The sequence below is a fragment of the Cariama cristata genome, unplaced genomic scaffold (genome assembly GCF_000690535.1).
Source record: "Cariama cristata isolate BGI_N322 unplaced genomic scaffold, ASM69053v1 scaffold42623, whole genome shotgun sequence".
NCBI lineage: Eukaryota > Metazoa > Chordata > Aves > Cariamiformes > Cariamidae > Cariama > Cariama cristata.
In genome coordinates this window covers 20,614-39,503 of record NW_009609774.1, presented here as the reverse complement: position 1 = coordinate 39,503, position 18,890 = coordinate 20,614, and the positions used below count along the sequence as shown (strand labels likewise).

General features: G+C 34.0%; 1 protein-coding gene across 1 annotated transcript in view; it reads right to left on the bottom strand.

Moving 5' to 3' along the window:
- The window catches only part of CCDC73 (coiled-coil domain containing 73), a gene marked incomplete at its 5' end in the record, with an annotated part of 47,180 nt that overhangs the window by 15,770 nt on the left and 12,520 nt on the right, over positions 1–18,890 (bottom strand). The window contains 5 exons of the mRNA XM_009697622.1: positions 4,078–4,182; positions 6,795–6,854; positions 7,210–7,338; positions 13,259–13,338; positions 16,266–16,401. Of these exons, the coding sequence (XP_009695924.1) occupies positions 4,078–4,182; positions 6,795–6,854; positions 7,210–7,338; positions 13,259–13,338; positions 16,266–16,401 (510 nt within the window). The remainder of the gene's footprint in view (positions 1–4,077; positions 4,183–6,794; positions 6,855–7,209; positions 7,339–13,258; positions 13,339–16,265; positions 16,402–18,890) is intronic.

Below are 18,890 nucleotides of genomic sequence, written 5' to 3'. Positions count from 1 at the left end.
ATTGTTTATTAGCCTATCTTATAAACTGTATAAACTTTAAATTCTCAAACATACTGGAACATGAAGTATACATCTGATTATCCTTTAATTTATTTTTATTAGATCACTGAAATAGTATAGGAGTGCATTAAAATAACAGTAATATTAAGTTTTATACTATCATAATTGTATTTGCAACATTTTTGGGTTAACTCTTGCAGCTTTACTGTGCTAAATTAAAGCAGTTTTGTGTAAATCAACAGTAACTTCACACATATCTTGGGTGCTGTTGGAATTTTTATCCTATCACATTTTTTATAGCAAGCAATATGGAAGATAAAGGACTTACTGCATCCTTTATCTACTATGTAGATGACACAAATATATTTGATAATGTAAACATAACTTTAATGCCTGTAGCTATATGAGCAGCTACATATTTATGACTTTGCTGAGCTTCTTTGAAAGTCCACTTGAAAAGTGTTAAGTTATGGAGACAATACTCCAAAGCAATTCCTTTTTACTTAATCTTTTAACTAAAATTGAGTCTACTTGATTCACTTAGCATCAGTTTTAAGACGTCCATGTTAATTCAGCTACACTATTAATACAAATATATTTTAAAACTAGGAAAATTCAGACTACCTTGCATTTTCATACACATGGAAAAAGTTGTGTATAAGAATATAATGGATCTCCTCTGACAGATTATATAATTTAAAAAATGAGACAATTCAACAATACATTGTCTGAATAATTCCACTCCAACATAGCACCTTTCATCGAGTTCTGTAAACTAGGAATCCAAGACCTTCTGTCTTTGATAAACCTCCTCTGACTCCAAGGATGTTTTTACTTGCATCTCAAATGCAACCTCCTCTGAGATGGAATATAATAGTTATTCACAGCATAGCTCTTAGGGCAAAATACCAGGAGAGGCAGATTAATAGAACTGATCATATGTTAAAGCCAATTGTACAGAGAGGGGAATACCTGAATTCCTTGCATTCTCAAGTATTCTGTCACCTGTTAAAGAATTATAACTTATTTTTCTGAACTCGTAAGGACCTTGGTATCCTAGTACTAAGTAGGCATAGATAGAATGAGCATGATCCTTCTTGAATGTTACCTTGCAAGTTTAAGCATTCTGTCATCTCAAGCCCAAAAATAAGCAGTAGATTTTTTTTTGTGAGTATAAGAATAAAAATATTTCCATCCTCCCATCACTCCTTCCCTTTTTCTATTATTCTGAAGAAACTCTTTTTCTTGATGAGCAAGGTCCACAAATTCAACAGGGATGTAGGATAGAGCATAAGAGTAATACATAACCTTCAAATCCCATTCATCATATTGCAGTTCTAGAACCAATAAAGATGAAAGCAATAGCTCTCAGATTGGCAGGAAAGTGAGTAGACCCTTCCAGTTATAAATTCAGCTCCCTATTTTATAAATTCTATTTGCCGCTTTAAAAAAATGACACTGCAAAATAAGCAGTTAACGTCTCATTCCCTGGAAAATCTCATTAACTATCAAACTGTCAGTCAAATGAGTAGGTGTAAAAACCCAATATTTTATGACTACTGTTTAAACAGAAAGACAGACATTCTGACAAATCAAAATAACCCCATGAGTTCATATGGAAAGAAGAAGAATACATGACATTCACTTTTAATATTGCATTGTCTTTACATCATGCTGTTTAAGGTAATCACTGCATTTTATGCATGTATTTATCAGGTTTTCAGAAAAATCTATTAAAATATCTAGTCACTTTTATGTTTCCAGATGTGATCTCTCGAAAGCTTGTCACTCATATCTGCTTATATAAATGTTATGAATCCTTTAGGTCCCATTCTCAGGTGAGAACATCTTGGTTTTGAGAATTCACAGAATGCTCTCCCAAAACTCAACTGAGATCAAATCTTAGCTGATTTTAAGTGTCACAGTGAAGACTAAGAAGGAATATTTACATGAAAGTAAGTATTGAGGAGTCCTTGTATAGTCAAAAGAGTTTTCAAATGTTGAATCAAGAGCCTCTTATTAGTTATCCATGTCTTGTAACACCAATTTAATCTAAAGTACTTATGCCTGCAAAAAATTACCTTTGAAGACCACACTGAAGCTTTCATGACTAGAAATAGTTTGTCCTGTAGTTAGAAAAACATTAATACCTTCCCAATGTCCAATATAAACAGGATCCAAATCAAAGCAGGCTCTCAAATCAGAATTAATATAATTGCAATCAGAAATCAATTGTTGGCCTGGACAGGCTGCAAAACAGAGACTTGTACTCACTTCATACCTTAACAACAAGAAAACAAGCTATACTTTTCTTACGCTTGTAGACATTTATGTGGAGTCTGCAAAGATTCACAGATACCGTTCACAGTTTTAGCTGGAGCTTTAAGGCATACTATAAATTCTATCTGAGATGGGAAACAACAGCTTAGAAGTACTATCAGAAAAAAGCACTTTTAGAGTACACCTGCTATTCAATAATCCTGACACAAAGATCCTAAAGTATTATGAAAGTCATCATCAGTAAAGTTACATACCAATGAAATTATCTCAAGTTTCTGGTTTAATTTACAAAGTAACTTCAATCATCTTAAAAAATAAAATGCTGGTTACCTTCTTACTTTAACAAAAAACAGTACTGTATGACTAGCAAGTAATCTAGCTGTTTCACTGGACCCAACATACAAATAACAGAGGTTACAGAAAATCATGCTACTTTAGGCAATTCTACAGCCAAGAGACTGTTAAATTAATCTTTGTAAAAAGTTTCAAACATGCTAAAAAAACCATAAACCTTTTCCCATTAAACTGTGCTTTGTAATTTTTTTTTTTTTTTTAAAAAAGAGTCAATATATGAAAGAGGAACCGGAGAACTCTGAAAATTCATAATGAACTGGTGGGACTGTTCTCCAGGTTGAGAAGCGTCTCTTCTTGGTTCTAGAGCACTCTTGAGATCAAAGAATTCTAAGTCATGAAAATCCAACACTCTTAGAGTAATATAAATATAGGAACCTAAACATCTGAAATCAGTGACTTCTTCCTCTTCTAGTCACTACAGCTTTATCTAGTATTACAAAGCAAGTACTTTAATTCCTAGTGAAATTCAAGCTAGTTTCTGATGGAGAACATAACTTGTCTTTAGTCTTACATGTTTCATCAAAATGCAAAATTCATATATTTAAACTGTGGCAGAAGGCAAACTGCATACATCTGTTAAAAGCCAAAGTAAAGGCTTATGTGAAGTGAATCTAATTTCAATTTAGCATAGAAGCATTTACTTAAAAACAAAAGTATATGTGCACACAGGAAGTTTAATTTGAAATTAACTGAGATCCTAGTTCAAAACCTTGGCCTCACAGGCCAAGCAAAGAATGTAATAGTTGTGGTTATATAAGGACAAATAGTAGATAATAATTATTAATAGTTCGATTAATGGTTGTACCTGAACTCTTCATGGCATATCTGACCGGAACAGATATGACCTTAATCTTTAGTGCACTGTGGGCTAATCCGACTGCTAGTGTGATTTAGAATCTCAACTGTTCTAAGCCACTTTTACACGCTTAAAGAGGAAATGAGGAAGGCTGCAACTCCACACTGTTCAGCATGATTACTTACCACCTCTAGCATAAATATGACATCAGACAACACAGCAAGAAATAGCTAAGGATATGCTCATTCTTAGGCCCTCTGCTCTAATAAAACCAGGGACAAGCTCTGGCTATGAAGATCTGAAATTTGAAGTATTTTCCAGAAAAGAAATTTATACCTACATGAAAATTACAAAAGTCATAAAATAATTTGATTTCAAAATACTTGAAAGCAACCTCCAATATGTTCTGGTTTTACTTTCCAGAAATGGCTGATAAGAATGGCAACCATGATTTACTTTAGGGGGAGAACCAAAAGAGGGAAATCATAGCCTGCGCGCTTCAAGGCTCATGCTGACAGTTAAGGAGCTGAGGGAGCAATGGAAGTGAGGTCAAAAGTTCTGAAAAGCATACAGATGTCTTTAACAGCCCTAGACTTAAAAAATACATAACAGATAGTAGCAGCTTGTCTAATCAAGAAAAATCTGACCTGATATTCTTCTTTCAGTGCATTTAATTCACTCTCCATTCTAACATTCGTTTGGGTTATTCGCTGAAGCAGCTCCTGCACACATTGTAGAGAGCTGAGAATTTCCTTATTAATACAAACAAATTAGGATATATTGAATAAGATTTTGTTTCTGAAGTTTAATCATTAGATAATTTATGTCTTTTAGATCAACATATTTATTTTTTATTCTGACATTGTTTACAAAATCATGTATATAAAAATGTACTCCAACATCAATATTGGGGAAGGGCTTGTAGGAAAAAAAATCAGAACAATTCCAGGTTTTTCTGGCCTATTGCCTTGGAGAAGGTAACATTATTATAACTTATGACTTACTTCTTTTCAGAGAATTTTCTTATAATTAAAATGAAAATCCATTGATACTTTAAACATACTTCAGTGCAAATCTGAATGAAATACATCAAATGCAACCCCACTGTGAGTTCAATCAAACAGAATAATTTCATGCTACCATATTACAGCTCTGGAAAATATGGAAAATCCCAGAGAAATTATATGACAGGCAAGTAATCACTTCCATTAATGGATCACCCTTATATTACATTATTCTGTACCTCTTGAATTAAATCCTAACAGATGTGAACTAGAACACATTAGCTTTGCATGATATGGCACAAGTACATCAGATTTTGCTGTCACTATCTGAATTTTTCTGGTACCTTCATCAAGACTATGCTGTTACTTCAAGAAGAGTAAGTTCTAAAAAACAAAAACAAAAACAAAACAAAACCCCACCTAAAGTGAGTTGATTAAGGTGGTATAGATTTACAAACCCATGGGTGCCACCATTAAGTTTATTGGAGTCAGCTGAAAACATGGATGGAATGGAGAGAGAGGGTCATTTTCTATTATACAGTACAAAACACATTTTCAAAGATTCAAAGACAGAGGGAATGATCTAGCCAAGCCAATCTCTACTCCCTAAAGACCAGAAGAGCAGTTACTAAAAGACAACCTGCACAGGAAAAAAACCCGAGTTTCAGGCAGAAGACAGTCTTAAATGTGCTCAGTTGCTTCAAAATACATTGAGAGGGGAACATATTATTAAAACAAAGTACTTCCATATACTTGCAAAGAGCTTTCAAATTTATCTATTTTTGGTTCTATTGTATACACAGATACAGCTAACTAAAAATAAAATCATTATTTTGGGTGCACTCTCATTCCTTTTCATGCATGTATACTCTTCTGCAGAGATAAGTAATATTTTTCCACTGAAGCTTAATTTATCTTTAATTCAATTTTACATCTAGAAAACTGAACCACAGAAATGTGGAATAAGCTTGCCCAGTGTCACCTGACAGGTTGGTAGCAGAGTTGGACATGTCTTTTAAATCTAGTACAGTGTTCACTCAGCTAGACAAGATTGATTCTCTGCATACAGTTCAGTGTAAATCAGCTATAATTTAGATAGTATATTCAGCCTCAGTCCAAGTCCCACTGAAGACATCTTCAGTTAATCCAGACGGTGAATTTGTAGCGCTCTATAATACACAAATCCAGGTCTTCTAACCCAAGTTCTTGGGGAAAACATGAAGTTCATCTCTATATTAGAGACCTCCCCAGATTTATACCAAAACTCTCTGTATGTTAAAACCAGCCAATCAAACAAACTCTAGCAATTCACACAGAACAAAATAGAGAAACAAAATAGACACCTTCTTTTAGATAATACGTATCAAATACGCATATGACTTATGCTATGAGCATCTCCACATAAATGCTTTTAGTGCATTCAGGGCTGTGGAAGTAAAGAGTCCAGAATACGTCTGATTTTTTTTCCTTTGTTTATCAGCAAGTATTTTTAACAAGCAAATGCAAAATGCAAACAGGCTTTTACAGATTGGAAGAGTACTGCTGGATTAGCCTTCAATGACTGCTCAACAGGCATACAAGTAAGCTACTGCTTCTGTCCCTCCCTGAGAACAAGAATGATACACTTCTCTGACATGTTTGGCTTAATGAACTGCAGAATGAAAATTATGCAACTGTTTAAGAAAAAAACCAACCAAACAAACACTCTTTTTACATTTAATATTCTTCAAAGCAGTGTATTATACTGTTATTAGAGGGAACATAACTTTTTTGCTATGTTTGATAACTGACTCCATGTATCTTGAGGTTTGAATATCAGGATTTGCTCTGGAACATACCCAAGTTTGCAATAGAAGACAGTCTTAACTCTGTTCAGCTATGTAAAGCTATAGCTTAATATTCTGAATGTGTATGTTCTGTATGAATGGAACACCATTTCCTTTGTATATGATTGACACATGATTCCAATTTTACCTGGTTTCTGTATCATCAGTACTACAGTAAACTGTTGACAACCAGAAAGCAGAACAAGCAGCATGTCACGCAAACCTTATTGCTTATTTGTACTCAACTGATATGTAAACAACTCTTTCATAGGTATATCAAATTTCTCCCACCTGAATTCAAAAACAAGACTTGGAATAAAGTGTCAAACAATGGACTTTGTTCTGGTAATACACTTTCTAAAAACTGAGGAGTAATATCCCATTTATGTTACTATTAACATATTTCTGAAGAGTAAATGAGTGAATTTAATTCATTTTAGTAGCTTAGTATAATAATTCAAGAAACTTAAATATGAAATATAGCACATATATTCTAAGCGATTTTTAAATAGCAAAGTTGTATTAACTACTCACCAGCTTTTCTTCTTTAATGTGAGTGTTTTCTTCTTGAACTTTTTTACTAACTACTGTCTCCTTAAAAAAAAAGAGCATGAAGAACAGAAAAGGCATTTAAAATTACTGTCTATTTTCTTCAGTAATATTGTATTAATGTGATATTGTGAGTCATCATCAGGCTACTTAAAGAAACGGAATTATTTTGAAATGTCTTCTTATCCATTTTTTTTTCTAGAAAATTATACTTATATTCATAGCATATTTACTTCCCTAGAAAAGGTTGTTCTGGAAATAGTTGTGTCATATTGTATATGCAGTTAGTAGAAAGGAGTCACTAATCTGTATACATCAGAGAGATCACTGCCATGATGTTTGATGAACAAAGAACAGAAAATATTCACCAAAAAATTAATTTGTTTAAATTCCAAAATACCATTCTGATTTTTTGTTGCAGTTCTTGAAACTGTTTTTCCTTTGCTGCAAGATTGATGTTTTCTTCTCCGACCCTGTACTGAGATGTGACCTTGGACCTTATCAAGTCTGTAGTTACTTTCTTCAGTTCCTTAACACAGGAAACACGTATAAATAGTTCATCCAGTATAGGCATTGCAATTCAAAACAAAGACAAATCTTTTAAACTATCCTGAGTCATGCCCTACTTTTAAATAATGTATGGAAACAACAGAATAAATTAGAGGAACTGAAATTCGTAAGACTGACTTGCCAAACTTTAAACTTGTCACACGAGGCTAAAAGTTTATTTTCAGAGGTAAAATGTTATTGTGCTCATTTTACTCTATTTGAAGTATTTATGATACTTAAGCAGTTTGTTATTTTCTCTTCCAAGAAGTATATTAGAAGTGGACATTGAGTTGGTATTGGTAAAACCTCCTACACCAAGATATACAATAGGAATAAAGTACCTATTATAACTACTGTGTACGTTCCTGGGAATCAGGAGGAAAAAATGAAGAACAGCGACTATCTGGTAAAAACAGGAACTGGCTATAAATTTGGAAGATCTTTGCTTTTCCTGAAACATTAATTACTCGATCTCAGGAGAATGCTAAATTAATTTTATATTAGAGGCTTCTACAACATGATCCTCCATTTAAAATATGCCTTTGATTTTATAGTCTTTATTATCTTTTAAATATCCTGGCCTTTTTTTTTTTTTGTATCTGTTTTCTAACCAGTTTATTCCAAGCTTCTAGTGCAGCAAATAAACAGCAAATGCTTTGATCTCATTAAATTACAACTTATAGTTCCTGGAGTCATAAATATTGTGCCCTGTTCTCCCCCACCCCTCCCATTCTGGTACAAGGTAGTCTGTTTAATATCGCTCTCTCCTTGAGCGCTCTGACGTTTACTCAGACAAATAGCAGAGGTTATGAATGCTGTTCACAGATAGTATCAAGAATTCTTCATGATGCCATACTGGTGAACCAAGCATTCAGAATGGTAATAGTTTTATCTAACAACTAAGTTTGGTCTGTTTAACTTTTCTTCACAAAACTGGAATTCCATCTTATCGCAGACCAATGGTTTAACTGTTCTGGACAAAATCATATAACAGTACTAAAGAAAAAAGGAAGATTACATTGTAGCCGAAATTCACAAATACAAAGTTTTAGGGAAAATACAAGTATAGGTACTACTTTTAAATAAATCAATTTTTTGCTAGAGGCTTTATTTCTCATGTATTTTAGCCATAAATAAATCTAAAATTATCTAGTAAGTACTAAGTGTAATTGCAGAATCAATTATAGAACCCAAAGACAGCAATGCTTTAGAATTGTGATATTCTGTAAACTAGTAGTTCTAGAAGGTGCAAGCAGTTTTAAATTTGTAAAATTGAAAAGGTGCACTGTGCCAATCTTTACAGATAACTAGATTAATGGTCTACAGAGCACAGCTAACAGGTTGTGTGCTACACAGGCAGGTGCAAAAGCCTGCTATGGATCTGATACTACATATTTTTCAAAACTCAGTTTATTGTGTGCAGAAAAATCTTATTTTGTCATGGGGAAAGAACAAGTTGTACTAAGTAAATCATGTTCTTGAGGTAGAAAAGATGACTGGATTTTCTTCTTTGTATATAGCAGGTGGATGTGTATAATCTATCTGGAACCAAACCCAGATCTGCTAATCCAACAAGGCTGTAGGCAGGAAAAGCCAAAACCAATAAACAACCAAAATAACAACACAAACCCCAAAAGAACCAACACAAACAAGATCACCAAAAATAGAAAAGTTTTCCATGGTGAGTGGAAGTACAAGTGATGTAGTTAAGAAAATAATATAAAATAATTTTATACATTCATATATATATTTTCTTGTACTCTGAAATTTAAAAAAAAATTCACCCCACAGTTTTTGCTTCTTTTTCTAGTAGCTTTCTGTCATTAATAAGATTATTAGTAGTATTCAGAACCCCATAAATTAAGTTGAATATGGAAAATAATTTTATCCGTTTTTGGGGAACTCTAAGAAAGAATGATAAGGCTTTAAACCCATTGCTTTGATGTGTTGCTAGCAGCCAACTCTTAGGGACATAGTTTCAGAAACACTTCAAGCCAGCATACAGAGTCAAGAGTGTCACAAAAGAAACTAATGCTGCTCCTTAAATGTATTGTCCTTTTGCCAGTTGATCTAAGGTAAAACTTCCTCCCTTTTTTTGGTAAAATGTAGTTTTGATCAATAAGAAAATTTCATTCTACTTTCCCTCAAGGCCACACAAATACGTGTGCCAGCATGAAGAGGTGGTATATGTAGATGTATGTGGGCAGATGTAACCCCTTCCCAGGGCAGTGCTGATACCTTACCCAAACTTTAACTGTATCCAAAACTACAACTGTATCTTTTTGCTTTCTTCCTAGATCACTGCAACTCTTCTGTAATCTTTCAGGCCTTGAGCAGCATAGCTGTTTTTTAAGCAGCAGAGTGAAAGAAACCTTTTTCTCAGCCAGATTTCAATGCAAGCATTTTCATAGTGGTTGAAAATAATCTTACCACATTCAATATCTAAACAGTCACATCCTAAAATAAACGTTACTGAAAAGGCCACAGTCCTTAAGCTAAGATTTAGGAAATGGACTTGTAAGCAGGCAATGTCAAGAGTAAACTACAATGTCTCTAAATAATATTTCTTTCCACAAATCCCAGAAGAGTAAACCTGTGCAGAATGGACCTCCGTTTAACCCAGGTGTTACTGTTGTACATATTTAACACCTCCATCACATACTTGCAATATCATTAAAATTGGAAATTAGTTTAATTTTGTCCATAAACATTGAAAAGCATTCAGTAACTTCATATTCCTATTTAGAATAAATGTGTGAGATCATCCTGGTCTGAGTCAAAGTAATTGCTGTGATAAGAGCTGACAGCCAAATTAAGATGGATTTGGATGGATATGGATACTATGGATAGTCATTCCCATTCCAGCACTGAGGCTATAGAGGTTTGAACCCAAAAGTTGCCAGAGCTGTTAGAGGTCAGTCAAGTCTCCAAGGCAGATAAAACAGCTTTATAAGTTGTCCCAACTTGTGCTGCAGATATCATGACTTCTTTCAGCTATGTAGCAAGTGAAAACAGCCTGGTAATCCCTCTTCCAAACTCTTCTAAATATCAAAGTTTTCTCATTGCTTTGTATCTCATGTAGGTCCCTTGAGCTCTATGACAGATACATTCCCCAAGAAGGGAAAACACTTGACTGCTTTAAGATCACTTTTGCAATGGTTAGGCTAAGCACAATGTAACCACAATGAAATGAAACTAGCTAGGGCACTTCTTACTGGGTTCAAGCACTTCTTTTCTCTTCTCTTGCAGAGTGACCCAGAAGATGAGCCCACAGCCCTTCACTAACAGAAGCTGTGCTAACAGATCTAACAAGTGCCATTGCAGATATAATTAAGAAATGCACTCTCTCACCATACAACTTTCCAGAAATGTTTTATAAGCAAACTATTGAAATAGGGAATATTGAAAAAGGGCTGTATTTTTTTTTTTACAATATTGTTCATTTTTAACTCAGTTTTCACAGAAATTCTGCATTTTGAGGAAAAAGGCATCTCCTTCTATTATATGCAACTTCTATTTCTAAAACTATATTCACAAATAAATGCATGCCCACTTTTTTTTTTTTGCAAAATAAGGCATTGCCACAACAAAGTGCTGCAGCACTACATGAATATTAAAATGCTAAGAAATTAAATTCCAGTTCAGTTTTCCACCATTATTCAGAATAGAATGGTCAAATACCAAACAACCAATAAGAAATTAAGAAATAACCACAATAAAGGTATTTCCTAGTGAACTGAGGAAGCCAGACTAAGTTTCAGTTGGCTCCCTCTTCTGCTTATCTAACAGTATTTTATTTAAAATTCATCACCCATGACCTTAAGAATCAAGAGCACAGCTGAACAAAAATGGATCAAATAATACGTTTGATTACTGGAGTACATAAAGCACTATCAGTTTATTTTGCACACCTCTGTTACTCACAAATTTCACTATGTAAAATTTTCTTAAACATTTTTCCTTTCTTACCTCTCAAATTATTTACACTTACAGAATTCTAAGTAATGAATTATTCACGGTTTCTTTACCGAAAGCAACAAATCTAATTTACTGTGTTGCTTAAAAATTTCTAAAACCCCTAAATTTTTATATTTACAGTGCATTACAATAAAGATATGCTGCATTTTAGATGAATGTTCCTCTGTCACACACTAATTATTTATCCTTTTTTAAAGGAATTGTACAGTTGAAGTGTACCCAATGCTCACAAGACAAAGTTGTCCTCAGACTTTCATGGTTATGACAATATTAGCATTTTAACAAAACACAGCTTTTCTATAGAGGAAAGTTATCACCACCAACAACTTCCAATATTTTGTTGCTCTTCCATCCATCAAATATTTCAGATAAATATATAGTTTTTATATATAATATATAAATGTATATAACCTATCATTTGAATTATGTAGTTAAATAAACATTTCTAAATGCCATAAAACCTAATTGTCATTTAGAAATTAATTTGAGGATTTTTCCAGTGTTCTCCTTTACTGTTGTGTTTCTCAGACTGCTTTTATGACAGTAGGAGTTCTGAAATCTTTGAGATCTAACAGCCACTTCAAAACCTGATCTTTTTGACACAAATTTGCCATGTTATCTTCTAGTACATAAGTAAACAAATCTAGATTGAATTCCTGATTAAACTTTACTACGGCTAAAATATCTTCATGTAATAAAAATGAAGTAAAGCACTAGAGAAGGTAAAAATGAAACAAATGAAAAAAATCATAAACTGTGTCTATTTCAAGATAAAATTTAAGTCAGGCTTCTAGAGGCATCATAGTCTGAAGAACCTTAACAATAAGAAACTGTGTGCTCTTAAGAACAAAAAACAACACTCGATTTGGGGAGAATTTTCAAGTACTTCTGTACCTCCAAATCTCATTTTTAGACAAACAAAGGTCATGGCAGGTAAACATCCAATTTTTGATCAATTTAACCCAAACGTAAAACTTCATAGTCCTTTCTCCTCATTTAAAAGTTATCCCCACCCCTTTTTGTTTTGCAAGAAATTCACAAACTTCAAAGATTCCATGGTAGTCCAAAGCACTTGTCTGGAAGCTGGTCATTAACAGTAGGCCAAGAAGCTGAGATCAATCTTGCATTTGTCCCCTACCTAAAATCCTCAGAGAATCAAAGGGAGAAAAAGTGGAATAGAAAGATAAGGAGATATGCAAAAGATGTGGTATGGAAAGATACTGAGTTTACAGGACAATTTTGACTTCAGGGGGTCCCTTTGCTCTTCTCCTGTCAGCACTTAAGGAAAAGCTCAAAGGGAAAAGAGAACTTTATTCTTCCAACTATTACATGTGTTCAAGAGTGCAACTCAAAAACATACCTGGCAAATAATAATTTCTGAATAGATGAGGGCAGAAAAAGAGCTTAATGGCCAGACAACTTCTTTGTCCATAGTATCGCTATTATCGAATGTCTCAGTTGCCCTCTCACAAAACTCTCTCATTTCTGATGGAGAGTCAGTTACGCTTTTTATCCTACGTTCAAGCTCTCAGCTTGCTTCTATGACAACTACTCTTCATGTTCTCTCTCTCTTTGACTCAACTGAACACACCACTGCTACCTTTCCATATCAGATGGGAGAAGGAATGACAACAGAGCACAGGAAGAACAGAGGCTGCTAATAATTACCAAGAAACAAGTAGGACACTGTAGAGGTAAATAAAAATTCTCAAGTTACAGAACTATTCAGAGCTGCTCAAATTTTAATTGGCATTCATCTGAAGTATCTGTGCATAACAAGGAAGCATAAGACTAATTTAGCCATTAGTCACAGAATGAAGAACAGTTCTGCTGCTTGTCTACTACTTCTATTAATATTTCAGCAGCTTGTAGAAGTCCCAAAGAATCCCACTGACACATTCAGAAATGCATACTGTACTTACTTCCTTCAGATTACTTATTTCGGTCTCTTGTCTTTTATTCACCAATGTCAGTTTCTTATTGAGCTGTATTGCTTCCTGTACTTTAAAGAGAAGTTAAAACATGTTGATAAATACTTTCATATTTGAATTAACATTGATTTATAACTGCAATGTATGTGTATATAATTTATAAAATAACTAAACATCTTCATGGAAAGAAGACTAAGGCTGAAAATATGACTCAGCTACTTTTCTGTATAGTGTGATACTACACTGGAGGATTGCACGAGTTGTTCTACACTTCAAACAATAAGTTAAGACTTTTCTGTATGTTGGTTTGCTTTTTTTTTTAAATGGCAATTTAATTTTTAGTGTAATTTGATGTCACTTTATTAAGATCACTTCTCCATAAACTTTTAATCTTAGTTTTGCTTTTTAATTAAGGCTTTGCTTGTAATTTTCTGATGTGCTTAATTATTTTCAGAGGAACATAGACTATAATGGACCACAGAACATTCAAATAATTGAGTACATAGATGTACAGAGTTATATGCATATATGACATGGAAGACAGCAAACAGCAGAGGTTAATGGAGAGGAAAACTCTAAGAAGAACCTCTGTCCCTTTTGAAAGGGAAGGGAATTTTCTCTTAGACTTTATACAGGCCAAGATATCACCAGGAAATTGCTTGAAGTTTCACAATGAAAAGTTGAAGATATTCACTGGTCCCTGTACTTTTTCAGTCTCCTCTATTCAATCTTAGTATTTTGATCCTCTAACGTCTCTCCTCAGCCTTGAGTCCTCTTCATTCACTCCTAATCTTTTTTCTTTATTTTCTCAAAAAGCTTCTGGCACAACACTTGAATACAAGAATTCTAGATGCTTCATCACACCTAGAAAGTGCTTTCCTTTTCTGTTAAAGATGGCAAGCATCATGGGGAATGGTGGAAAACAGCCTTACATTACAATCAGCAATTTTGCAGTTTTATGAGAATATGAGAATATTCTGAGAATAATATGAGAATTTATGAGGATATGAGTTATGAGAATAAATGAAAATACTTAAGAATGTAACAAATACCTTCTGGTACAACTTAGAAAAAAAAAAACATGAAAACAAGCAGGCAAAAATTGGTAAAACTCTCTCCTATCTTTCAATAAGAGTCATGTTTTCATTCTCTAGCTTTAAAATACTAATAGTGGGACACTGGTTAGGCAATAAAGTTTTAGATTTATTATAAATTGTGGTATTTTCCCTGTACAGCACTATAACACATCAATTTTCACTTTCTTCTTTCCCCACATCCTGCTTTAATATAGCAGATAAAGAACAACGTTTTATAAATTTAAACAATTTGCATCAAAAATGGCTCGTAACCTTTCTGCCTGACTTTTCCACTGACCGCAGTTTCTTGCTCAGAATTTACAAGTTACCTACATGCCTATTGCACATCTTACATACTGCAGTGCAAAGTGAATTCTCTCTGCAGTAAAAGACATACTTGAGTCAAACTGGTGAACAGATTGGCTTCTTGAATAAAAGTAGTTAGGAACATATTTAATCTTTTCTAGAGGTTCATTTTGTGATTACTGATAAATATAAGTAGAAAAATGGCAAAAAGCATTTATACATGGTTCGAACAGTGTAAATACTGAGAGTAAATGTTATTTTTCCATGAAATTACAACACTTTTCTGTATCTGACATAATAGAAAAGCCCTGTCCAATGTAAATAAAAGAACACAGCAATGTTTTCTCTTAATTTGTTTTTAATATTAAATATTAGCCTATTAAAAAAAAGAATACAAAAAGTAACTTGAGGTACTGAAACATCAGAAATACTAATTTATTCAAATTAGATCTGAAAAACTATTTAGTTTCAGGCAGGGAAAAACCTCCAAACTTATAAGCTTTGGGATTTGAAAAGTTTTTTGGTGTTTTGGGGTTTTTTTTTGCTTGCTTGAGGTGTTTTGTTTGAGTTATACAACTACTTCTACCTTTCGTTAAAAAATAATACGTATTTTCATTTATGTCCCGTGTATGTGTTTGGATGGATGAAAACTCCAGGCACACAAAACAATACACAAGTCCATATTCTACACATACACTGTGATGTTTGCATAGAAATTTATCACTTTGTTGTGAGAAACAAGGATGTCTCTCAAATTAATAGGTACAAAACTTCATATAAATGAGGTGTTTTTATTTCTTCATATCATCAACTTTATTATTTTACAGATAAAAATTATATATTTATATAAAGTAAAAGTATGTGGAATAATATTTTTGTGTGTTAGTAGTTTTACAAATCATTTTGTTATGCTTCAACACATAAACAGGGATATGGTACAGATTTATAAAGCTTGAATAGCTGTATAGTCAGAATCTATGTAACAATGCTAACTGCATAAAATTATTCATACCACCCTATTTGTTTACTGAACTGGTTTTAAGATGTTATATTTCTGTACAAGAAAATAATTTTTATTAATTCAGTAATGTTTTCTGTCCATTTCCCAACGTTAAACCTACTTTAAAAAGCATTGATTTTCCCCTATTTGCTAATTCCTTTATTTCCAGTGTCTCATTTGAGCTGGTACAACTATTTAAGTTGATTATGCTGAATGGCAACAGGAAGCTGATCCAAATTAAGTGGTTTTTTGTTTGCTTGTTTGGTTTTGTTTGGGTTTTGGTTTTGTTTTTCTTTTTTTTGAAGGGGGTGGGTCTGCTGCTGGATTGTTTTGAACACAAATCAGTTCCTCAGTATACTTTACTATGTGCTCACACACACCACTGTAGTAGCATATCAGCAAAGAGCAGAAGAGGTACAGGGCCTGTGCTGCTTAACCTAGCACTGTTACAGAAAGAAACACTGAGAAACCTACTGAGAGACAGGAGTTGTCAGTTGTTCTATTTGATGCCTGGCACAGGGTAGCTGCTATTTTTCTGAATTGTCAGGTGTCTCCAACTCAGTGGTGTCAAAACACAGCAAAACCAAATGCTGGAGGACATTTAAGACATACATACCACTATGCTCTAGTTTTCCATGAACACCTTTTACAATTCCAAACTGACACGCAATAGTAGCATAACACCTCTCAACTTCATTCAGTTTCTTATGATGTTCCTCTTTCGCTGTTAAATGCATCTGTAATTTTTGATCCTGTTAAAAACATAAAGCACCTACTTAATTATACTAACTAGCATGTATAAATCAACTCTCCAAATGCTTTTTAACATAATATCATAAGTGCAAAATCATTCCCAGAATCTCAGTTATCTATTTCATATCTAATGATCAGTTCTTGATTCCAAATAGCACCTCATTCCAAAGACCTTCACCTGTGTGTTAGATTACCAAAAAAAACCCCTTAACATATTTTCATATGTTGTCCCTTATATTTATGAGAACTTTCATGTAAATGTCTGCAGAATTGTATTAACTGTTTTCAAATCCTGATTTCAAGTTTTCTTTTACTACGTGGCTTAAACATGTTATTTAATCTGCCATTGTATTGTGAACATAGCCTAACATGCTAATGCTGCCTGTGGTTTATACTTGTCCTCCTGCACTACCACTCAGTACAGCATTGACTTCTGCATGGACATCCTACCTCAAAGGAATGCAAGTTTAATGCAGTCCTCACCCTGTATCAGCTCTTCAGATTGGGGCTGTACCTGCCCACATCTTTGGCTGCAGATTCAAAACAACACAGTGGCTTCAGCAGCTATGTTTGTACCTCATTATCTCCACTGCTTATTTGTCCCTACTGTAGTATTAAACCAAACGTACCACACTCCCAGGTCGCAGCAACGCAAAAAAATATGGGGCCTGTTTAAAAATTCTAGATGGTTTAAATCACAGCCCCCACAACCCGTTGTCCCAGCACCTTCACAGAGGGGCACAGGGCAGAAACCAGTAAGTGGCTAAGGACAGGTAAGAGTAGGAGCACCTTAAACTTTGGCAACAGTGCTAGTGTATGCATCACGAAAATAAGGCCTATAGACATTTATTGTTTCCTGTTACATAACAGCAGCAATCTATTATGCAAACAGTGTTCAGTCTTCTTTGTAAAGCCACTAGAAAAAGTACTGTCTTCCTTTTATGGTCTTAAACACTTCCTAGTATAACGTGGTTTTAATCAACAACGAAAGCTTTTTAAGCTGTATTTCAGTACAGACTCAAACAAAAATATTATGGGGTTTTTTTCAATACAGCAGTGTTCAAAGTATAGGGCCATGATGACAGTCAAAGGATTTGAGCACCTGACCTGTGAGGAGAGGCTGAGGGAGCTGTGACTGTTCAACCCGGAGAAGAGGTGATTCGGAGAAGAGGTGATAAATGTGTATAAATACTAGGGGCGGGGAGGGAGCAAATAAAGAAGACACAGGTAGACTCCTCTTAGTGCTGCACACTGACACAAAGTGAAATACAGGAAATTTCACTTAAAATTGAGGTGGAAAAAAAATTACTGTATGGGTGGTCAAACATTGGAACCAGTTGCACAGATAGGCTACAGAGTATCTATCTCTGGAGATACTAAAAACCCGACTGGACATGGCTCTGTGCAACCAGCTCTAACTGACTCCGCTTTGAGCAGGGCAGGGTTAGACTAAGCCATCTCCAGAGATGCCTGAGAGCATCATCCATTCCAGTTCTGGGATTGTTAAAAATGACATAGTGTAAGAACAATTAGGAAAGAATTTGTGTATTTGACACATCTAAATAAAAGAATTTCAAGATACTTGCTGAAAAACAGAAGTGCATCAATGACTTCTAAAGAGTAGTGGTGACTTTTGATTTAGATTAGTGAAACTGATGCAGATTAATACCCCATGCTTCCCAGAAAAATGTAAGTAACCTTTTAATGAGTAATTATTAATTCCTTAGTATCAATTAAGAGTTGCAATATCTTGAAATATGATGAATTCATTTCCACTTTAAGATGGGGGGGGAGTCTAACTACTTTTGCAAGCATCTAACACTATTTTCATTTCTATTGACATCTTGGCCTAAGTAATATCTTATTGCAATGAATCCCCTATGGTAATTAAGTAAAATGTATTTAAGCTTAATGAATTTTAGCAATCCCTCTCTTGTTCTGTGAGGGGGTAATTGAAAATACATATTCACAGGAAACTATATTCAGTGACACATGCCACTGATTTTTTTTAGATGTTATTTGTTATCCTTTCATATACACTAAGTTTTTTGTGTTCTTTATACTGTATTTTTGTTAATAGCTTTGTAAGTACTATTTGGTCAATTTTTAAATTAATTTTCTCTGAAGAGAGTGGGTTAAATTAATTCCTCAGAAAAGATATCCATTTCTTTAGACATCTAATCTATTTCTAATCTACAGTAGAGCAACACAGCAATTAAAATGAATTGGGCCAAATTCCTTGCTGTGTGTAAATTTAAGTTACACAAGGATGAATCTGGCCCAGTCTGTTTGGCTTCTTGTAAGGCTCCATTTCCATACAGTAACAAATGCAATACATGTCCAAGCATCAGAGGATAATAAAAGCTGATAGTAATCAAAAGAAATGACCAACATGAGGCCAGCAAAACAGAATATACAATACAAATTTCTCATGTTTTATAAGGTATGAAATTAAACACACTACAGCAAATGGAAAGTCATAATGGAA